Source organism: Athene cunicularia (assembly GCF_003259725.1).
Source record: "Athene cunicularia isolate RWA chromosome 4 unlocalized genomic scaffold, athCun1 chr4_part1, whole genome shotgun sequence".
Classification (NCBI taxonomy): Eukaryota; Metazoa; Chordata; class Aves; order Strigiformes; family Strigidae; genus Athene; species Athene cunicularia.
In genome coordinates, this window is record NW_020799098.1 from 34,527,008 (window position 1) to 34,546,263 (window position 19,256).

General features: G+C 38.3%; 2 protein-coding genes across 4 annotated transcripts in view; one reads left to right on the forward strand and one right to left on the reverse strand.

Annotated features, from left to right (window-relative positions):
- The window catches only part of LRP2BP (LRP2 binding protein), a 10,100-nt gene extending 4,574 nt beyond the window's left edge, over positions 1 to 5,526 (forward strand). For 2 of the 3 annotated variants that reach the window (XM_026846646.1, XM_026846647.1), the window contains exons 6-8: positions 254 to 477; positions 3,426 to 3,591; positions 5,416 to 5,526. In XM_026846646.1, coding sequence (XP_026702447.1) covers positions 254 to 477; positions 3,426 to 3,591; positions 5,416 to 5,481 — 456 coding nt within the window. In that variant the 3' untranslated portion in view covers positions 5,482 to 5,526. Of the gene's footprint in view, positions 1 to 253; positions 478 to 3,425; positions 3,592 to 4,667 lie in introns of all 3 variants that reach the window. The other variant, XM_026846648.1, reaches the window with a different exon arrangement.
- A 115-nt stretch (positions 5,527 to 5,641) lies between these two features.
- The window catches only part of SNX25 (sorting nexin 25), an 84,190-nt gene continuing 70,575 nt past the window's right edge, over positions 5,642 to 19,256 (reverse strand). Inside the window, exons 14-20 of the mRNA XM_026846645.1 lie at positions 18,766 to 18,879; positions 18,058 to 18,222; positions 13,358 to 13,475; positions 12,073 to 12,139; positions 10,090 to 10,271; positions 8,443 to 8,543; positions 5,642 to 7,615 (exon numbers count right to left, since the gene is read on the reverse strand). Of these exons, the coding sequence (XP_026702446.1) occupies positions 7,541 to 7,615; positions 8,443 to 8,543; positions 10,090 to 10,271; positions 12,073 to 12,139; positions 13,358 to 13,475; positions 18,058 to 18,222; positions 18,766 to 18,879 (822 nt within the window). The 3' untranslated portion in view covers positions 5,642 to 7,540. The remainder of the gene's footprint in view (positions 7,616 to 8,442; positions 8,544 to 10,089; positions 10,272 to 12,072; positions 12,140 to 13,357; positions 13,476 to 18,057; positions 18,223 to 18,765; positions 18,880 to 19,256) is intronic.

Consider the following 19,256-nt stretch of genomic DNA (forward strand, 5'->3'; position numbering starts at 1 on the left):
GGGAGGGGTATGGAGTATCAGGGGGAAGGATGTATAAAAATTTTGTCAGCCTTGGCACCCTTCAGAAATGAAGCAGGTGTCACTGACTGACAGCTCTGACAGTAAACAAGGCAGCTTTAAAAGCTTTACAAGGATTCTGCTTTATGTACAAGCACTTCTTACAGGCTGGTTAATGTAAAAGCTTTTATAGAAACAGTATGCAAGAAAAGCAGTTAAAGTGAATATATACTCCAACTTTGTGCCTCTTGTTTAGGCCTTTTTCTGGCATTCAGAAGCATGTGGCAATGGAAACTTGGAATCACAGGGTGCCCTTGGTGTTATGTATCTCTATGGACAAGGTGTATGTAAAAACACTAAAGCTGCTTTGGAGTGTTTGAGAGAAGCAGCAGAACGTGGAAGCATCTATGCTCAAGGCCATCTTGTGGAATATTATTACAACAGGAAATTTTATTCAACAGCTGCTGCAGTAGCCAAAAGGTGAAGTTAATTTCACTTTTTTTCAAATTGTAGTTCTTCATGTAAGACCATGGAACTCACGTTAAAATGATTTAAATTCAGTCTCTTGTGTCTCTATTTCAAGAGACATTTGAAATAATGAATTGCAAGACCTCATCTTTAAAGAAGGAATAGCAAACCACAGACAAAATTAATACTCTGAGGTTTTCAATTATTCAGTGCAGTTGAATTTTACTTTCTGATCCTGGGAAGCAAAACAGCCTTGAACTAGGAATACCAAGTAGAAGCTCACACTCAACCCTGCCTTCCTGTCTCCTTGGTCCAGAACCTGCTTTAGGCTCCTGCCTTCCCTCTTCCCTTTTGAACCCCTACAAGTATTCTTCTGTTCTCCATATCCCCCATCTTAATGTCATTTCTACCCACTGTCTCCCACCCCAGCATTTCCTTGCTCTGTGACTTTGTGTGTTGGTCCAGTTCCTGTGTCCTTTGCAGGAAATGCAAGCACTGATACTGGGCAGGATCTTTCACCCTGAGCAGCGCAGCGTGGGGCCTACAAGCAGCTGCTGCACAGTGACAAGTCATTGCCCTTTGGCTTTCCATCAATTGCTGCTCATGGGGCTGCACACTGCGTAAGCATTTTCAAGCCTGGGCCACAAAACAGGCTTCTGCATGCCAGAGGTTTCTGGCAATTACCTGCTTGTGTAGAGGTACTGGTCTGAGCCACAGTTTGGCAGCACTGACTGGCTTTTCCACAGGCAGTCACTGTGGGACTCGCTGCTTCACCTACATGCTCCCCAGTGGTTTGTGTATTGCAGAAATAGCAGCTGCTGGTACAGGCTGCAATATTAAACACTGCCAGTCTGTATCAAATTTCTGTATCTTGAACCAGGGGGAAAAAAGAAATTAAAAAAAAAAAAAAAAACAAAAAAACAAAAACAACTACTGAGAAAACCAGTTCTATTGATGATAAACAGCACATTTCTGTGACAAACCTCCAGAGCTGTACAGTGTATGTTAAAAACTCAATCTGTCAATCAGATTAATAATTTGCTGGAAAATAAGATGCAGATACACTGACTACTTATGCAAGCTCCACACAACAGCATTTGTGCTTTTTGTGCTATGTTTATGGAGCTGCGGCTGCCCAGCAATAAACATGTCACAACTTACCACCAGCGGTAGCACTGCATAGCAGCAGCTCTGGTCATCCAGTAGTTCAGCAATGACCACTCTTTGCTGTGCTTATTGCTGAAAAGGGTTGTTTTCTCTCTGAACTGCTGCTTTTCTTTCTCTTGCACTGAAAGTTGACTGATAGCTAGCTTGTCTCGCTTGGAACACATCCCTCCAGTCAATGCTGCACCACAGATGAAGCACACTCTTGTTGGAATAATCAGCTGCAATTGTGATTGCAGAAAATAGCAATGAAAGCCCATACTACAGCCAGGAATGACTGTTTCTGAACCAAAAGATACTGCCACCATACTCAAAACTTAATTTGGACTGTTGGCCCTGAAGCAAAAATCTCAGAGCAGTTCAACCCAGATGTATCAAGCACCTCTTCTGCTAAAATTTGTTTTTCCTTCTAAGTCCTTAGCAACTACAGTTTGTTACATTACATACAAACATTATGTGATTATGTACTGTATAACCTTACCTAATACTTGAAGTCTAGATGAGCTACTGATACTTCACCTCAGTAACAATTTTGTTACCTCATATAGCTGTACTTATGGTGTGTTGCTCTTGAAGGCAGCTGTGCTGAACTAGAATTTTTGCCTGACTTGACTGGGTATCATTATTTGCATCAGCATCCTGTTGTGTCTCTTTTGGAAAGGAAGGCAAAAATGCTATGTATCAGGAAAGATAAAAGCAGTAATGGGTTATTGTTATATTTGAATGTCCTTGCTATTAAGTCTTGCTTGGTTTGTTTTTTTTATTTTGTTATGTTACTGTATTTGTGAATAGCACCAAATAAGGTGGGAGAACATTTGCTCTCAACACATTCAAGTGGTTTTAGCAGGCACTGACTTCCAGAGGGTTAGTTCAGAACAATCTTTATAAACTCCAATTTACAGGGAGTAGTTATAAACTGAAATGACTTGCAGTTTTATTTTTTCTGTCAAGTCTGCAACCATTTGACACAACAAAAAACTAAAATGGTGTGTGAAGCAGCATGTAATTACTGTTATGTATCTGGAAAGTACATGAGGCTTAGGGGTTTCTGTTTTAAGACAATAGTTAGAAAAAAATCAATTCTCACTTAGAAAATGTTATACCTACTACTATGGTAGGTAACAATAGTAGGTAATTATAGCCTGATAGTTAAAACAATGTTCACTTTGTCCCTCTGATTCTTGAACAGTTCTTAGTAAAAATATCAGGCTGAAAATAAGGTGACAGCAAGCAGACAAATGCATGCAGAAGGAAAATAACTGAGCTGAAATAGTCATAAGTGGGTATGTCCAGGACCTTCAGATTACTGTGATCTGCTAATATCCTACTAAGAACCTGGAATTTTAGAATCATGGAAGAGTTTGGGTTGGCCCTGTAAAAATTATCTAGTTCCAGTTCCTCTGCTATGGGCAGGGACATCTTCCACTAGATGAGATTGCTCTGTTGTTTAAGAGCTTTGCCTTTCCTCCATATATGTATTAATTTCCATGAAATATTTTAATGGGAACAATGAGCATTAAACATGCTGCCTTTTATAACTAGTGTAACTATAGTGAAAGTGACTGCAAAAGTTACATATTTGTTTGCAATTTAATATCACAATATTCAAATAAGATTAACTTCAAACCAAATATTGAATAGAAGAGTCCTCATTGGACTGCTGAATACATGTAGGTTTCATCTTATTTTAGAGAATGATGTAAAGAGAAAGGAGGCATTGTTAAGTCATATATGGGCAACTTAAATTATTGCTTGAAATAGCATTATCGAACCTAATGCTGTAAATGCCACAACAGGATTACAAAAAACGACGACATCGATACACTAGCAAAGATGACGGATTGTCTTCCTACGTATGTAGCCAAGGGGGTTGCTATGGCTGCTTTCTACCTGGCTAGATGCCTCCAGCTTGGCCTAGGTGTACGGCAAGATCAAGCTGCTGCTAAAAAATACTATTCTCAGGTAAGATGGGAAAGTTTTCTAGACTAATTTAGATCTCATGAAACTGAGTGATATCTTGGATTTGAGTCTTTATATTTGCTGTTTGGTTAAAGACTGCAACATTATTTATGTAAAAAAAAAAAAAAATCTGTGCAAGAAGATGAAGAGTGATAAAAGTATACTGAAAACTACTAAAAATAGTCTTGACAGGATACTGTCTGCCCACTTAAGCAAACAAAGCTTTCAGTGAAACAACAAAATCTGTGATAATCACCACAGCAGAGCTTGATAACCTGCAAGATAAATTAGCCAAACAATTTGAATAATTTTTATCCCCAACTGATTTGCTGTCTGTCATTCTCTCAACCTGAAAAATACTCACTTTTCCTCTACTTTTGATTCTCCAACAATTGCAACCTTCACTTACAATACTTAAATCAGTCATAACTGGTTGTCATGCTCATTTTTATGTTTACATTTTTAGCGATAGCTGAGAATCTACTCTTACTGATACACAGGGGAAAATAGGTCACCTTTTTTAAATGTTGTGAAGTTGAAGTCAGATTTATTGCTTGAGGAAAAAGCTCAATAAGGGCTTCTAGAAGACAAATCTGTTAAATAATATCAGTGATGCCTAAAGGTACAGTCCAGGCAAGATGATTATACCAACTGAAGGGACTGCAGCAAGACTGGATCTGTGCTTCAGAGACTACAATTTCTGTGCATGTAGAGACCATTTGTTTCTGCAGGTAGAATACTTTGATGTCCAGCTTGTTGCAATCCAAATAAATGGCAAGTTATGTAAATGATCAATTACCCACTAAAAATTTTTGTGGCTCCTTACTTGGGGAACCATTGATACAAGAGGTCTACCAGAGCAGGTGATCCTCTGAATACATACATTTTAAACATTTTGTTCTCCTGCTGTGAAAAGTGTTACACAGGGTAGGATGAGGAGGAGATCAGGAGAGGAATGTAAGATGGGCTGTTATCAAAATGTAGCCCTAGATAAATCTTAAGGCATGGAAGAGGCCCATCAAGATTAAATTGCTGCATGGATTTGTGTGTGTATAGCCCTTCCCCCGGTCTTCCATCAGGTCTAGTATAATGATCACAACTGAAAGAAAATTGCAGCCTTCACTCATCATGCACTAGCTGTACATCTGAGAACAGTCTAGAAATGTCACTAGCTTCTTAGTATAAAAAGAGATTCTTTCTATTGACTGGTGCCAAGCATCTCGATTACATCAACAACAGAAGAGAAGGAACAGAAAATAAACAAGGATGCTAAGTGAAGCAGTAACTTTAGGACAAATAGAAGACAAGAGTTGTGGGTGCCTTCATTTTTCTTTTGTGCCCTGAACATAATTCTTGTGTTAACCATACAACTCTACCCATTTAAAATTAAAATCTTGTTTGCTGTTTTAATTAACTGTTCAGCTGTGGTTTTGACCTACTGTTCTTAGACCCAGTCAGTTTTGAAAGAGGCAAGAGAAGATGGGCTTCCCAGAGGGTACTGACATAGATGATGGAAATGAAGGAAACTGATTCTGTCTGTAAGCAGATTTATGTTTCTGGCTGTGGTACCAGTACATGCCATACCAACGAACAGAATAAAAATATAAAACCAAGCCTAACACTATAGCCAAGTACACTCATTTTAAATACTGAATTTTTCTTATGTGGCATCAGAAACAGGCATTTAAAGCTGAATATATTAACTCTTAACAAGTTGATTATCTCAGATAATGTCAGCAAAACTTAAAGACCTTATTAATGTTATATTGACAACATACAATTTTATTTTAGCTACAAATTAGAGATCCCTGTTCTTTGTTTTTAAAGGCATGCCTTCTGGATCCTGGTCTTGCTTCTGACCTTGAGCTGGCAGCTAATCTTGGGAGAATTTAGTGTTTCCTTTAACTGTGACTGGTATATAAATGTGTTTCCTACAATAAACCACCTTTAATTTCCAGTAATTATAGAGTGTTTACCACTTACTGCTTGCTTTTCAATTTTCTATAAATGATTACTTAAAGCAATTTACTGACTCTTTATGTAAAAAAAAAAAAAAAAAAAAAAAAAGCAAAAAGCTCACACTCATTCTTTAACTGAGATGAAGCAAAGGCAGACTTTTTAAAATGGTATTGAAGGCTTAAGGTTTATTAAGGATATTTTACTGGGACAGATGTCCTGTGTCTTCATGTCATACTGCTATATAGCACATGAATCAAACCAAAACCAAATTAAAATGGTTGTTTCTTTTCCTGCATTTTTAGTATTTAAACATTACATTTTAATAGTCGAAAAAGCTTGGGCCCAAACTTGTCTAGTTTTCACATACAACCCATTCACAGGGCATGACCATTTTTAAATCTTACTTTAGTGGTGCATGTACTTTCTTTTGTGTGTTTTTCTAATGCATCTAGATCTACTGACATGTTTTAACACATTTTACTCTTGAACTGAAAAGATTCAAAGTTGGAAATTGGCCTGTATGACACTAAGCTATATAGTACAAACCACGTCAATGTCTAAAACTAGAAAATACTACTTACAGAACTACGAGGAAAAAAGACTTTAGTATGAAAACATTCAATATATATGTTCTCTGCACGGCACCTGTTCTCAATCCTTCATACTGCACTTACGCTGCCTCTGTTCATACTAGAAATGGTCAAAAACCTCTTGGCTCAGAGTGCATATGCCTAAGCAATGTTATGCTCAATCTTTTATTAAAAGATCCTTTGATTAACCACTAGTAAATTTTACCAATTGCTATGGTAAGCTTGCACACATCTAAATACCTATTCGGTTGTCAAACTGTACATACAGAATGTGGCTTGCTTCTTAGGACTGTGCTGTGACTTGAAAACTTTATTGAAACTCTTGGAACAGAAGGCTAGAAGTTACTAAAAACATTGATTTAAATGTAGCATATGGATTTTATGTACTTTACAATATAGCCAGTCTTAACTGCAAGCAGCTTTTCTAAGAGCACAACTGTAGTGAATTTAAAAGAAAGTAATGAGTGTCACCTAGGGATTTTTGATGATGTTTAATTATTTAGATGTGCATTAAGACCATATTTACATATTTTTACATAAATTAAAAAAACACTGAAGACATAGTTTTCCTTCCTTGTACAAAATAAGGGAAAGATTTGAAGGTTGTTGGAAATTGGGGTACTTGAATAAAAGAGCCCTGAGTAATATCAGGGAAGTTATTAGAATGGTTTAATTGTCTACTTAATCATTCATAGAAGCAATTCATAAGCACTAATCTCTGAACTAACATTTAACACAGGCATTCTGTTAGGACATACCAGTTTACAACACATTTTTGACACAGACTTCAAAGTAATGTAAATATTCCTTATGAAACTAGTGCTGTCAAACTCATTCATTAGTTGTCAGTACAGCCTCGTTACCATGTACTGCAATCCAGTTGTGTTATTTATTGCTTACAAATGCTTCAAACTACAGGAAGTCTTTGGTAAAAACAAAATTGATAAAATTTTCACAATAGCTTTACATGTAGTATTGCACAACAAGGCTTTTTCAATACACAAGAAAAAAGGAATGCTCAAATCCTCAGTGAGGAGATTAGATCTGTACAACATTCATTAGTTTACCACTATAAGCAAAATTTCTTTTCATAAATGTTTAAAATATTTTCTGGTTTCTTTCAGCTTATATGAACATTTATTTTTCAATCTATATCTGAAACAGAAGAGTAGTCAAATAGAACAATTTAAATAAAAATTGGCAACTATACAGCATTGTTTTGTCTACCCTACTACAGCATCAGATCTTTTCAAGTCTGTTTACTTCACAAAAAACTCAAGAGGAAAGAAAAATGCTAAAAATAATCATAGTCCTCAGCCCTCTATGGAAAAGAGGAAAATAAGTTTCATGTCTATTATTGGACATAGACATTTCGCTAGTGGTCCAATTGTGCAGATTCAAACCTAAGTGGCATTAAGCTGCTCTAAATGAGCTCTTAGCTCAGGACACACTTCAGTTAGCAGCAGTTCCAGCAAAACCTGAAAAACAGAAAAGAGTTAAAATGAGCACAGGTGTCAAATGAGAATTGCTCTTTCCTGGCATGTTTAGAGCATCACAAATAACAGAAACAGAGTCATTCTGCTCAATCATGCAACTACTTTTCTTTCACCCTAAAGTTGGCATGTGCCCTGCAGATAACATGGGAAATGCCTTAAGGCTGAAAGAAGGCAAGCGCCAGGGGCAGCTGCTTGCAGGTGGGCATTTGCGGCCCTGTATAAACTGGCGCTGTTCTGTTAAAGCTGTGGCAGGTACATGAGCAAGCACCAGGGCATGCACTCCTGAGCAGGCTGCGTCCACGCCGGTGCTGAGGCTACATTATGTGGCTGGCTGCTGCAGGAAACGAGCCAGAAGAGACCGACTGAGAGGGAAGGCATTATGCTGGCATCTAGCTGCATACTCCAACCAGTCCCAACCAACAGCAGAGGAGTGGGACTTTTGGGGGGCTCATGTCTTAACTGTGAGCCAGCCCTGGAGCTCTCCTTCTCTAGAATTTTCCAAGGTACGTTTATGTTTCTCAGCTACATGAAGAAATTAGTTCACACCTTACGAAGTCAGGCAAGTTGGATGTGGCAGAGGCTCTTTTGGACAAAAGCAATACTGGTTTTAAACAGCTTTTTGTTATTCCAAATTAGTCAAATGATGGAACCAAATTTTTTCTGACTTAACAGAAAAAGTTAATTGCACGCAGAACAACACTCCAACATGAATCTCTGAAAACACACATCCCAGGCTTTAACACTGAGTGAGCAGAGCTCAGCAATTAACAGGATTATAAAGTTAAAAGGCTACTTTTCTGGTTACTCACATAGAGTAGATGCTTGTTAGCCTTTCTTTCTTGCAAGGCATTGAACACTTTCACTACACCATGACGGGCATTTTGTTGTCCAACGAGACTCTGCAGAGCATCTGCAACAAATGTGACATCAGCTTACATTGTTTCACTCACACTAGGCAAAGCCTCCAGTTAACTACTACCCACCAAGGAGGGGAAACAAAACCACTGCACTTCATGGCCCTTCCTTACAAGATGCATAGTCCCCATTCACCAACCTTTTAAAAACACATAGGTCACAGGTTGAAAAGATACCCTTATTCTCAAGTTACCCAAGGTAAATAATAATGTATGCATCTCAGTGACAACATTTAAAGTGTTTTAACATGATACACAGTACGCCTTTTACATAGTTCGCCTCGCAGACTCAAATCTAATCTCATACATTATTAAACCACTCAGTTAAATGCACCTTCAGCCACAAAGAATTCCTAGAATAGTTAAAACAGATTTAGCACTTTAATTGCCTCTCAATCTTCACAGAAAATACTTCCCACAAGTAAGCAGATAAGAGAATTCTAAGTCAATTATTTACATTTTGGATTAGAGAATAAATAGTGATCCAGTGCTTCATCATTAATTTGAAGTGTGTTCAGCTATGTCCTGACATCTCTCCAAACTCAGAAAAAAACCAAAACAAACCACAAACCAACTAGGGAAGGCTCTTCTAAGGTAAGCAGGTGAGGAGTACGTAACAGACTAAATGGAGGGTTGTTCACCCATCAAATGTTGAATATTTTGCATACATACCTGCTGCTATTTTTGCAGTAAAAGTTGATTAAACAACCTAATGCAAGGGGGTATATGAGATCTCAGTGAAGCCATAAAATAGCTCATTAAAGTACATTCTATTTAGATGGAGGGGAGACAGAATGCATTCAAGCTATGTTTAAGTGTGTTTCCAAGGGCTAAATGGAATGATTGTGGTTCTTTTCAGATAGGTGCCTTTGGGTTTACGTGATCTCTGAGGAGTCATAATTATGAAATGGAACTCGCTGTCCTGTGAATGGAACGGGATGGAGCATCTCAGAACGGTGCCCCCAGAAGCACACATGCCTAAGAGGAAGCTGCCTGGGCTTGGGAGGAAAGGGCAGACAAGGGAAAGTACTGGAAACTCCACTCAATCTAGGATGCTTCTGTCCAAGCTGCAGGTCCCTCTAACATTCAGTGCCCTGAAACTTCTCATCAGAAATAGACAGCAACACACAACACTGACAGTGTGGGCAGACCTCCCTCTTCAATTTTGAAATGTAAAAGAGAGAAGTAATTGGGGTGGTACCACTCTCCCTATTTGTCAAGTAGTTCAGGGAGCAGAACCACCTGGTATTTGCTCACAGAGAACCAGCAGAGAGCACCCTGACTTAGGTTCCTTGATGAATATTACATACAGAAGTACAGCAAAACTGGATTTCGCATCCACCAGTAACACCCAAATCCACGCCCTTTACCAGGCATACAGGAGAAGCAAAAAATATGGCCAAAATTATCCTTATTTACGCAAATAACCATAACTTAGAACTCTACAGGAAAAATCTGAAAATGCAACAGAACAGTATTTGATTAGCCTGTTTCCTTAGTAGTTATTAAACCTGTGATTAAGCAGAATGGAAGTGATCTCACCTGGAATGTTTTCAAGTAGTTTCTGCTGTGCTCTCTGTTTTGTCTCTTGCTTTTGTTCATCGCTCTTAGCTCTCGGTGGTGGTGCTAACTTTCCATTTGGCCAAAAAGCATCTCGAAACACACCAATATAGTAAACAAGCATTGGTTCACTGAACATCCAGTGTACAGTGTCACGGATTTGCCTGTAAAGAAGTGTAGAAAAGAGCACATTAGAGCTGGTCTTTCACGTTTTATGCAAATTTATTCTTTTTCCTCCTGAAAGCAGTAGAAGTGATTCTTGTTTTCATGTAATTATCCCAATTTATCTGAGCTGATTTCACCAGTATCCCAGCAAGACATATTCAGCTCTGCGTCCTCTAGGGTCTAGGTCACTCCAGATACCTGACTGAGATGTGAAAGCAGCTACATTTCAACATAATCCACAAACATATGTTACAAACTACAAGTACTACACTGAAATGTGTATGTATTTCAAGGATGGGCAGTACAAAGGCTCCACTGGGTCAAGACATAAAAATGTAGCGAACTCCAAACTAGTTGTATGCATGGATGTGCCTGGTGGGATAAAAACAGGTGAAGTTTTGATAAAAACACAGCAATTCCCTCATAGATACCAACAGCACATTAGTGAAGGGATTACAGAGATGTCAGGCTCCTTCCGTGGCTGCAGGCACTCTCTGTAGCCTTCAGCTGAAGGAGTCTGAGGCAGACAGCAGGCTCCAAGCAGTACTGCCTAATGGTGCCACAGTACACCCGAAACCCTTAACATCAATAAATATAAAAGTTTAACCAACATGTAAAAAGCTACACAGCAATTTTGCACATGTGCTGTGCTCACACACACATATATTCCTCCTCTGTCCTCTCTCACGTGTCTTTCATGATAGTTCACACATGCTAGTGTATGAACAAATTAACTAATCAACTAAAAAAAACAGTGAATGGATACTGCCAGAGACCATCAGTTCACCGGGAGTCAACTGTGTGACCTTCCATCACTTCTTGTCCCATTGACCACTACATAACATACGTGAGGGGTTTTAAGAGTCATGCAGGTATGCAAAGTTAGTCACTGACTGGGTGAAGGAACAGCCTGTTCCACTGGTACATTTCTCGGCTGTGACACCTGAGTAATAGTCCCACTGCTACACCAAAGCAAACAAATGCATTTCATCAGATTCTCAGTGGCCCTTTCTTTGCCTATGTGAATGTGCTACAGAAATCACAGATTTTTGTAAAAAAACATCAGCATTGACAAGAGCTTCAGTACTGATCGAAGAGTCATGGAAAATGTGTTTGTAGTGATCATCTGCTCTATTGAATCAAGTTTTCCTGTAGGCCTTTCTTTGTGTCTGACAAGAAAAGAAATGCTTTTCCAAAATTTTTCTGACCGATGATACAGCTTTCCACATGAAAGGTGTGTACAGACACGCACGCTTATTTCATCACCTCGCCCAGGCCTCAGTTGGCAGACGTGTCTTCAAATGATATAGAAAAATACCTTTATGAAAACACTGCTACACATGTACAGGCCTCATGTTATAAATTAATGGTTCCTGTCATGTACAAACATTATTTCAGTCACTTCAGAGAAACATGTATTTGATTTGAAAGCAATTACTTATAATGGAAACCTAGTTTCAGATCTGGCAAAAATTTTCATGGGACTAAGATAAAGCACAAACTAATAAAAGCCATTCAGAAAAACAAGACAGCATGTCATTTTACATATATGTAAAATGAAATCCTATGAAATACTGTGTTCTTTCAAAAGCAAAGCCCTGCGTAGGTGAAAAAATAATGGAAAAGGTAATTCACGTATCGGTATCTTCTCTAATCAGCATATTTATAAATTGACCTGTGGAAAGCAAATGCAGATTTCGTACATAACAATGTTCAGATTATTTTTTTAAAAAATTCTGCTCGTAAGTCTTTTTTTCATAGCACAACAAAGCAGGTTCAGTTAAAGTCACAGCTACTTACTTGTTGATAGTTCTTCCAAAAGTGACTTGTACTAGTGCAATTAAAGTTTTTCTAACCCACTTGAACACTGGAACAATGAAAAATGACAGAAAATAAGGATCAAATAGTTAAAAACATTAGGGAACCCATGATGATCTCCAACACTTTCACGCCCATCCTCTGCAATTGAAAAACCCCAGCCTGACCCTATAGTAAACATATCTGTTATAATCCTTTATAAGATTTCACTAATTGTACACAGGTCTCAGTTTTCTTAACTGCTTTCCCTGTACTGTTTGCTATATGGTTTTTAAGTGCTGCAGATTGCGTAACATATCTGTAATATGCATTTTTAGTTTACACTGTAAATTTTTACATTTAAGAATATTTCAAGTTTGAGCCATACAACTACCCAAAAACCCTTCTTCTACCAGAAAAAAGAAAACCCCTCAAAATTCACACCATGTTCATACCTACTAGTAAAATGTTTTTACACAGAGAAGTATCATTAAAATTCTGAAAACATTTTTACTCAAATAAACCAAGCATTTAGCTTTTCATTACAAATAAAGTAAACAAATGTGAGTGCTTCCTAGTAATTACTGGTTAATCTTTCTTTCACACTGGTCACCATCAGCACAAGAAAGTCTATATTTGGAAGATACAGCTGCCATTTTTGGAAGGTGCCGCATTTTGTAATAGTTACCCTGTAAATAATTTTATAGAGTGTCAAGTATGGCTGCACATTCAAATGAAAACAAAAGTAGTTTATTACCATCATCCAGTTACGTAAAGGAGGGGAAAAAAATCTGGTACTGAAAGATGCCACAATTTAGCATCTTTTCTACTATACAAATTGTAGAACTAAAATGCATACATAATACATTTAAAATGGACATTAAAATTATGTTGGTTTGTCAGTGACGTGTTCTGTAATAAAGCCATCTTTCCTTCCTCATAATTCCCACACTCTAATACGCAGCCTATTTACAGAAAACATGCTTTTGTACTTTTCCGTTTTTTTCCAGTTGTTTGGGTTTTTTTTTAATTAAAAACTTAAGAATATTGAATGTAGCTGCTCTCCCCTACCTGTTAATTTTTTGCTGCTGTGTTATATTGGAATTTCACATTTGAATGAAAGCACCAACATTATGAAATAAAGAACAGCTCTGTTCCAAACAAACTATCCATATAGATTGCAAGAACATTTCCACTTATTGAAACAGCTGAAAAATTCAGATTACGAAGTGCCCCAGATTTCTTGGCCAACAGATTCCACTAGCAAATAAGCAGGTTTACAGCTTACTTCCTCGCAGCTCAAAAATCTCTCCAATCAACATGAAACATGGTTCAGCAAGAGAGTCCCTTTTCCCATCCACCTCCTCTCCAGAGTCCGACAGGTCACTGTCCTCTTCTGTTTCTTCCTAGGAAGAGAAACACAACATAGGTAGGCACTGCAGTTCCCCATCCTTCTTCCAGAATGGATTTAGTTACTCTGGGGAAGGAGCACAGCCAACCCTCTCAAGAAAGGGTGTTAGAACTGGCAGGAGCTGGCAAACAGGAGGCAAAAGCCTCCTTTGACACAACACCCATGAAGAACATCCAGGATGGGGAGCTAGTCAGCTAGAGCCGTTTGCAACGCAAGCAGCTAGGAAGAAAGGGGGAGAATCTGTATACTGCACAGGGAGAAGCAGGTAGCTAGCTCTCTTGGAGAGCCACTCAATGGGATGAGGCACCAGCAAGCTGTCCTTGCAGTAAGCCGGGAACCAAACCCAGTGGCAGAAGAGGAACTGGCCACTGCAAAGACAAGCACTGTTAACGAGTACCTGTCCCAGGCAGAAACATAATATGGTGATACTTAGTGACCTGAGCCTGAGGAAACCCAAGCTCAGGGTACTGGAGGTAGTAGAGCTCTTCAGAACAGACTCATGGGAGACTGGATCAAAACACTTCGGTTTTGGCAGTATCATTTATTGAAAAATGAAGAGCAGACAGCAGGTTGTTTCTCAGCGTCATGAAGATCTGCTTCAGGACTAACACCACCCACCATTACTCGTGGTAGCCAGCATATCTCTTTGCTTTCCTGATCTTTCCCTGCCCGTCTATGCTTAGGGCGTGCTGTGGTGAGGTAGAACTGACCTCCACTGAGGCTGGTGCAACGCTCCAGTCTCTGGTTCAGGAATGGTCAGAACAGTGTGCAGACGAATTTTCTTTTTTCAGCCCTGATTTTCAGAGAAAGCCATCATTTCTTCCTTGTCATTCCAATATCTAATACTGATTTTTTTCACCTCTTTTCATCTAGCTTGGAAAACCTGCTTCATGCTCTATTTCTCCTGCATTATTTTGGTGTCGTTCTTGGCCTTGTTTTTATTGTCAAAATCTTCCAGTCACCCCTTGCGTGTCATTTGAACCCTGCTACAGAGAGTATCCTACAGTGTTTCTGTGTACATCAGTTCACCTTACTCCTTCCTCGCACCTGCCAAATCCCATCTAAAGCCCATCACTGACTTCAGCTATGCTTCCTCCCTGAATCTTCTCCAGACACAGCCCTGCACAGTTGTCTATAAATAACTCCACAGTGTTGCATATTCCAACCCTTCTATATCTTGTACCCTTCATTTCCTGTGTCATATTTGTCATTTTCTCTAGCACTGCTCAAGATGCTGCTTCTCTCCTTGTAGCCAGAAAAACAAAAGAAAAACAGCCCATAGCACTGAAGTGCACCATAAACATCCATATAGACTCCCCTGTTTACCAACTTCCACAGCTTGAAGAGTCTCCAGCTTTTAAAGCTTTGTGCTGATGTCAGGCTACGCTGTGACTGAGGGCAGGGGACAAAAAGCCACACCATACTGACAAGAAATGCCACACAAGGAAACCACAAATCATTACCCATCTTTACTACACAAGCACATAAATTCACTGACAATGAACAGAGTTTTCTCCACGGACACAGTCTAGAGCAAACTCCAGTCCTGCTCACTATCTTCCTCTGGTCAACAGGCTTCTTGGCCCTTCATTATTTTAATTATTCAAGAAACTCTTGTTTTACTTGATTTTTCATAGTAGACATCATTCCATATTATCATTAACCACCTGGGCAACAGAACATAAAATAAGCTTACTGAATTTGCCCATGAGCTTACTGAATTTGTCGTTAAGCCCAGAGGGTGCACTTTGATAAAGACAGATACAAAGCAGCAATAACTCACGGTATAAGTGCAGGAAATGGAACAACTGTTACTGGTAAGACTACAGAAAAATATCCCAGGGCCATACTGCTGTGGAAAAAGCCAGTGTAATACAATGATGTTTAAGCACAAACACAGTTTCTATGACATACGTACAAAGGGATATAAAAATTATTTTCATACATTGGAAAGGGCAAACCTAGTGAAAGCATCAGGTTTCAAATTTTAGTCACCATATTTTCAAGAAAAATACAGTAAGTCCAGAGAAAAACCTTAAGAACTAAATAAAACATAACCTTACAAAAATTAGGAGAAATTGTGGCTCTCAGTCTAAGAAATAAAATAATAAGTTCCAAAGGAAAGTAGTAACTTCTGATAACTGAGATGATCCTAACCCAAACTGTTCTGTGTTTGCTGCAGACAGGACAAGAGCTAGCTGGCTAAAGGAAGGAATGTTTAGGTTGGACAGTAAGAAAATGTTTCTAACCATGAAGATAGCTGGAACTGGGATACGCTGCCTGGCTTGGCTAGAGAACATCAATTATCACAGGTTTAAAATAACAGATCAGTCAAACACGTGCCAAGAATTTTGCCAGCGCAGTCTCTGCTTGGAGCAGGAGGGTAAACCTGTTGACTGTTCAAGGTCCCTGCTCTATTTTTCTGCTGTTCAGTAACTCCCCTATCATTTAGAAAATGCAATGAGAAGTGTAAATTCTTACATCACAGTTTATCTTCCATCCATTAGCACTTCATATATCAACAAAGCCTTTCCTATAGATGGCATCAACTGCATTTTTTCCTCCGATCTGGTTTTGGCCTTGACAGCTCAGAAACATGTTCTAAAGCTAGCCCTGTTCAAGGAGCTGTATGTAGGAGAGATCTGAAATTGCGACAGTACCTAATCCTGAAAACAGCACTCAAGATAATATTGTTGCTCTAACACATATTTGAGAAATGTGAAATGAGACATAAAAGGCAGAGCTGCACAAGAGCATTTGCTTCTACAAAGTCCAAAATACGAACTAAACTAGGAATTCTCAGTTTAAATAGAACACAACTGTAACAGCTTTATAATGTGTGGTTTAACACAACTAACTTCATTAATGACCTTGTACTAAATCATTTAATCCTAACTGCTTTAGTCAATTATCCAAACTGCTATCACTGGGCAAGACTGAGCTGATGTAAAGCTCATGCTGAAAGACAAGGATGTCCAGGAAAAAAAATCAGAGCTGATCCCAGACCACCTCACAATTCCCCTCCCTCCACTTAATTTTATAATTATTTTTAAACTATGACAAATGCTTGTCATACTGATTCAGAGGGTCTAACAGTTTCCTATACTTCCCTCCATCTGTGTTCTGCTGCCTCATCTTACATTTAAGCTTGGGAGAGGAGAGGGAAGGTGGATGTGAAGTAGGATGATTTTTGCATTTGCACAGTGCCTGGTATAATATGGTCTAGCTAAAATTAAGCTCCTTGTCCCACAAGTAACAAGTAATTATTATTAAACTGAGTAAGAAGCCCTGTTCCAACTCCTCTCTTGTCACGTTTTTGCTCGACTTCCTTTAGTTTTTCAGCACTAGTTCCTTCATTTCTGCTTCATTTCCCTGTTCTCTCTCCTCTCTCATGCACTCTCATTACAAACTCCCTTTACTTCTGTATTTCCTAACTGTATCCTCCTACACACTCTGATAAATACAATATACATGCAGTCTTCCTTTTTCTGAATGATGTTTTACAATTAAATAGTGTAATACAAATAACTTCATGCTTCTATGCTACTTCTACCAAACAATCATTTTAGTGAACACACTTTTGTTTTTAGAACTGTTATTGAAGTGTAAAATTAGTTTATCAAACTTTCTTAATATTTATTACTCTGGTGAGACATATGCATTCAGCATCTAGGTGCAAATACAGTGCAAATCTGAAAAATGAAAATATATAGGGTTCTCTTATTCCTGAGATGCATGACCATCTTTTTGCCTATTAACAGACTAGCACTGTACAAGTTCCTCAAACTCCATTTATCCTGCAGAAGGCCAATCCACTGCACACAACTACAGCATATAAGAAAAGAATTATGTAACATAACATCATATAACTAAAAAGGGGAATAGAAGCAGCTCCTTGGAAGCTGCATATTTGCAACATGAATCACACAGAATAGAGAGCCATCAAATTATGGTCAATTTTAATCGATGAGGTATTTTAGTCGCTAATCTGTTCTCACTGCATTTTGAAAGGCAATGGGTTTTTTTACAGTTTAGTATCAAATTCTTCATCTGTTTTTTCCCCCATGGGCTCCCGACCGTGTTTGAAAATTCCCTCAGTGAGCCTGTACCGTTTGCCAGAATTCTTCGTTAATACTAGCTTTGCTTCAGAAGTTGTCCAGAAATTATTAAGGACACACAGCTGTTCCCCACCAAGAGAAGCTTCTTAAGAGAGAACTATTTTTACCTGTCAAAACCCCTCTGAAATATGCATGTCAAGAGCACAAAAAAAGAGGGAAATTCTGCTATAAAAAAAATAATCAATCTCACATGGACTGCAATTCATTTATTTGTGATAGGTTACACATTTACCTATATATATTTATCAAAGGGCAGGAAACTGACTGTATTAATAAACAATTTTAGAATTCATAGACAGCTCTTATTTCTGACTCTTTGTTCACCTACAGTAAATTAAAATCCACCTTTGCAAATGCCTTCCAATATTACCTGCCATTCACATACATTATATTAATGGTTCTCTGTGCTTACTTTGTATAAGTAATTAAATTTGGGAAGATTACTTTTCTACCACTTACCTCCTGATGAGAAAACAAATCACCAGGAAGTCGTTCTAGAAATGAGGAGAGAGAAAAAGAGGACTTCTTTCCTTGCACATCAATAACTTTGAGGTGCTCTGGGGAAGGGCTCAAGAAGGCGTAAAGTGCTTCACTCTGGCAGAGTCTTTCATCAGAGAGCAATTTCTATGAAAGAAAAATAATGACAAAACCAGCACATCAATTAAATATTTCTTATTAAGGAATAATATGTGTCAAGCCATCCAATAAAACTGATTAAGACATGGCTCAGAGGTAGAGCGAGGGAAAAAAAATTTCATGTCTCAAAGATACATCAAAGATACTTTACAAAGTTAGTTCTAAAGTGTTAGAACTAGTTAAGATTAATTTTTTTAATCTTACAACTTTCTTTTTAAATAAAGTTCTAATTCGTACGAAATTTGTTATGAAGTTTTGTAGTTAAAAGTGGCAATTACGGGATTCATTATTTACTATTTCTTAATTAATCAAAGTTTAAATTAACTTATGACTAGAGAATGGTTACTACCAGCCAAACTCATCTCAACTTCAAACATTTTAGACAACTTTGACATTTATAGCGTCAAACCTTACATCTGACCTATTTGTTCCAGGCTCTCTCTCCAGTCAATGGAGAGACAAAATCCATTCCAGAGGCATGATTCAATTCTCCCATTTAGACAACTGTTGGTTTTGTCTTTGTTTTCCTACCTGCAGAAAGTTATTAAGCTGGTTCTTGGATTTCTCCATGAATTTCTGGTCTATGGATTTGAAGGGCAGCTTGCTGAGAGAAGGCAACTGAACTTTCTTTAATGATGGAAAACACTGTGTAAGAGAAAGGAGAGCTCACTTAATATACATGTGCAGAAAAACACAGAGTAGTTCAGAACAGAAACGAAGACACTCATCTCCCTTCCACAACCCTCTCAGCACCTTGAAAAACACCTTCCCTTACCCACTATGGGCTGACACATCTAAACCCCTTCCCTTCACACCACCATCATTTATCCTTTATTGGGCAGAAAGGTTGAAGTACTGTAAAAAGGAAACCTTCTCTTGTCCCCAAAAGCTGTGTCTTCTAATAGCTTCCTGGAAGCCAGAGACAAAAAAATCTACTTTTTAAAGCAGGCTCTTGCATGACAGTGCAGAGCATATACCATTTTGACACTGGGATAGTCCAGTAAACATTCATTATTAAGAAC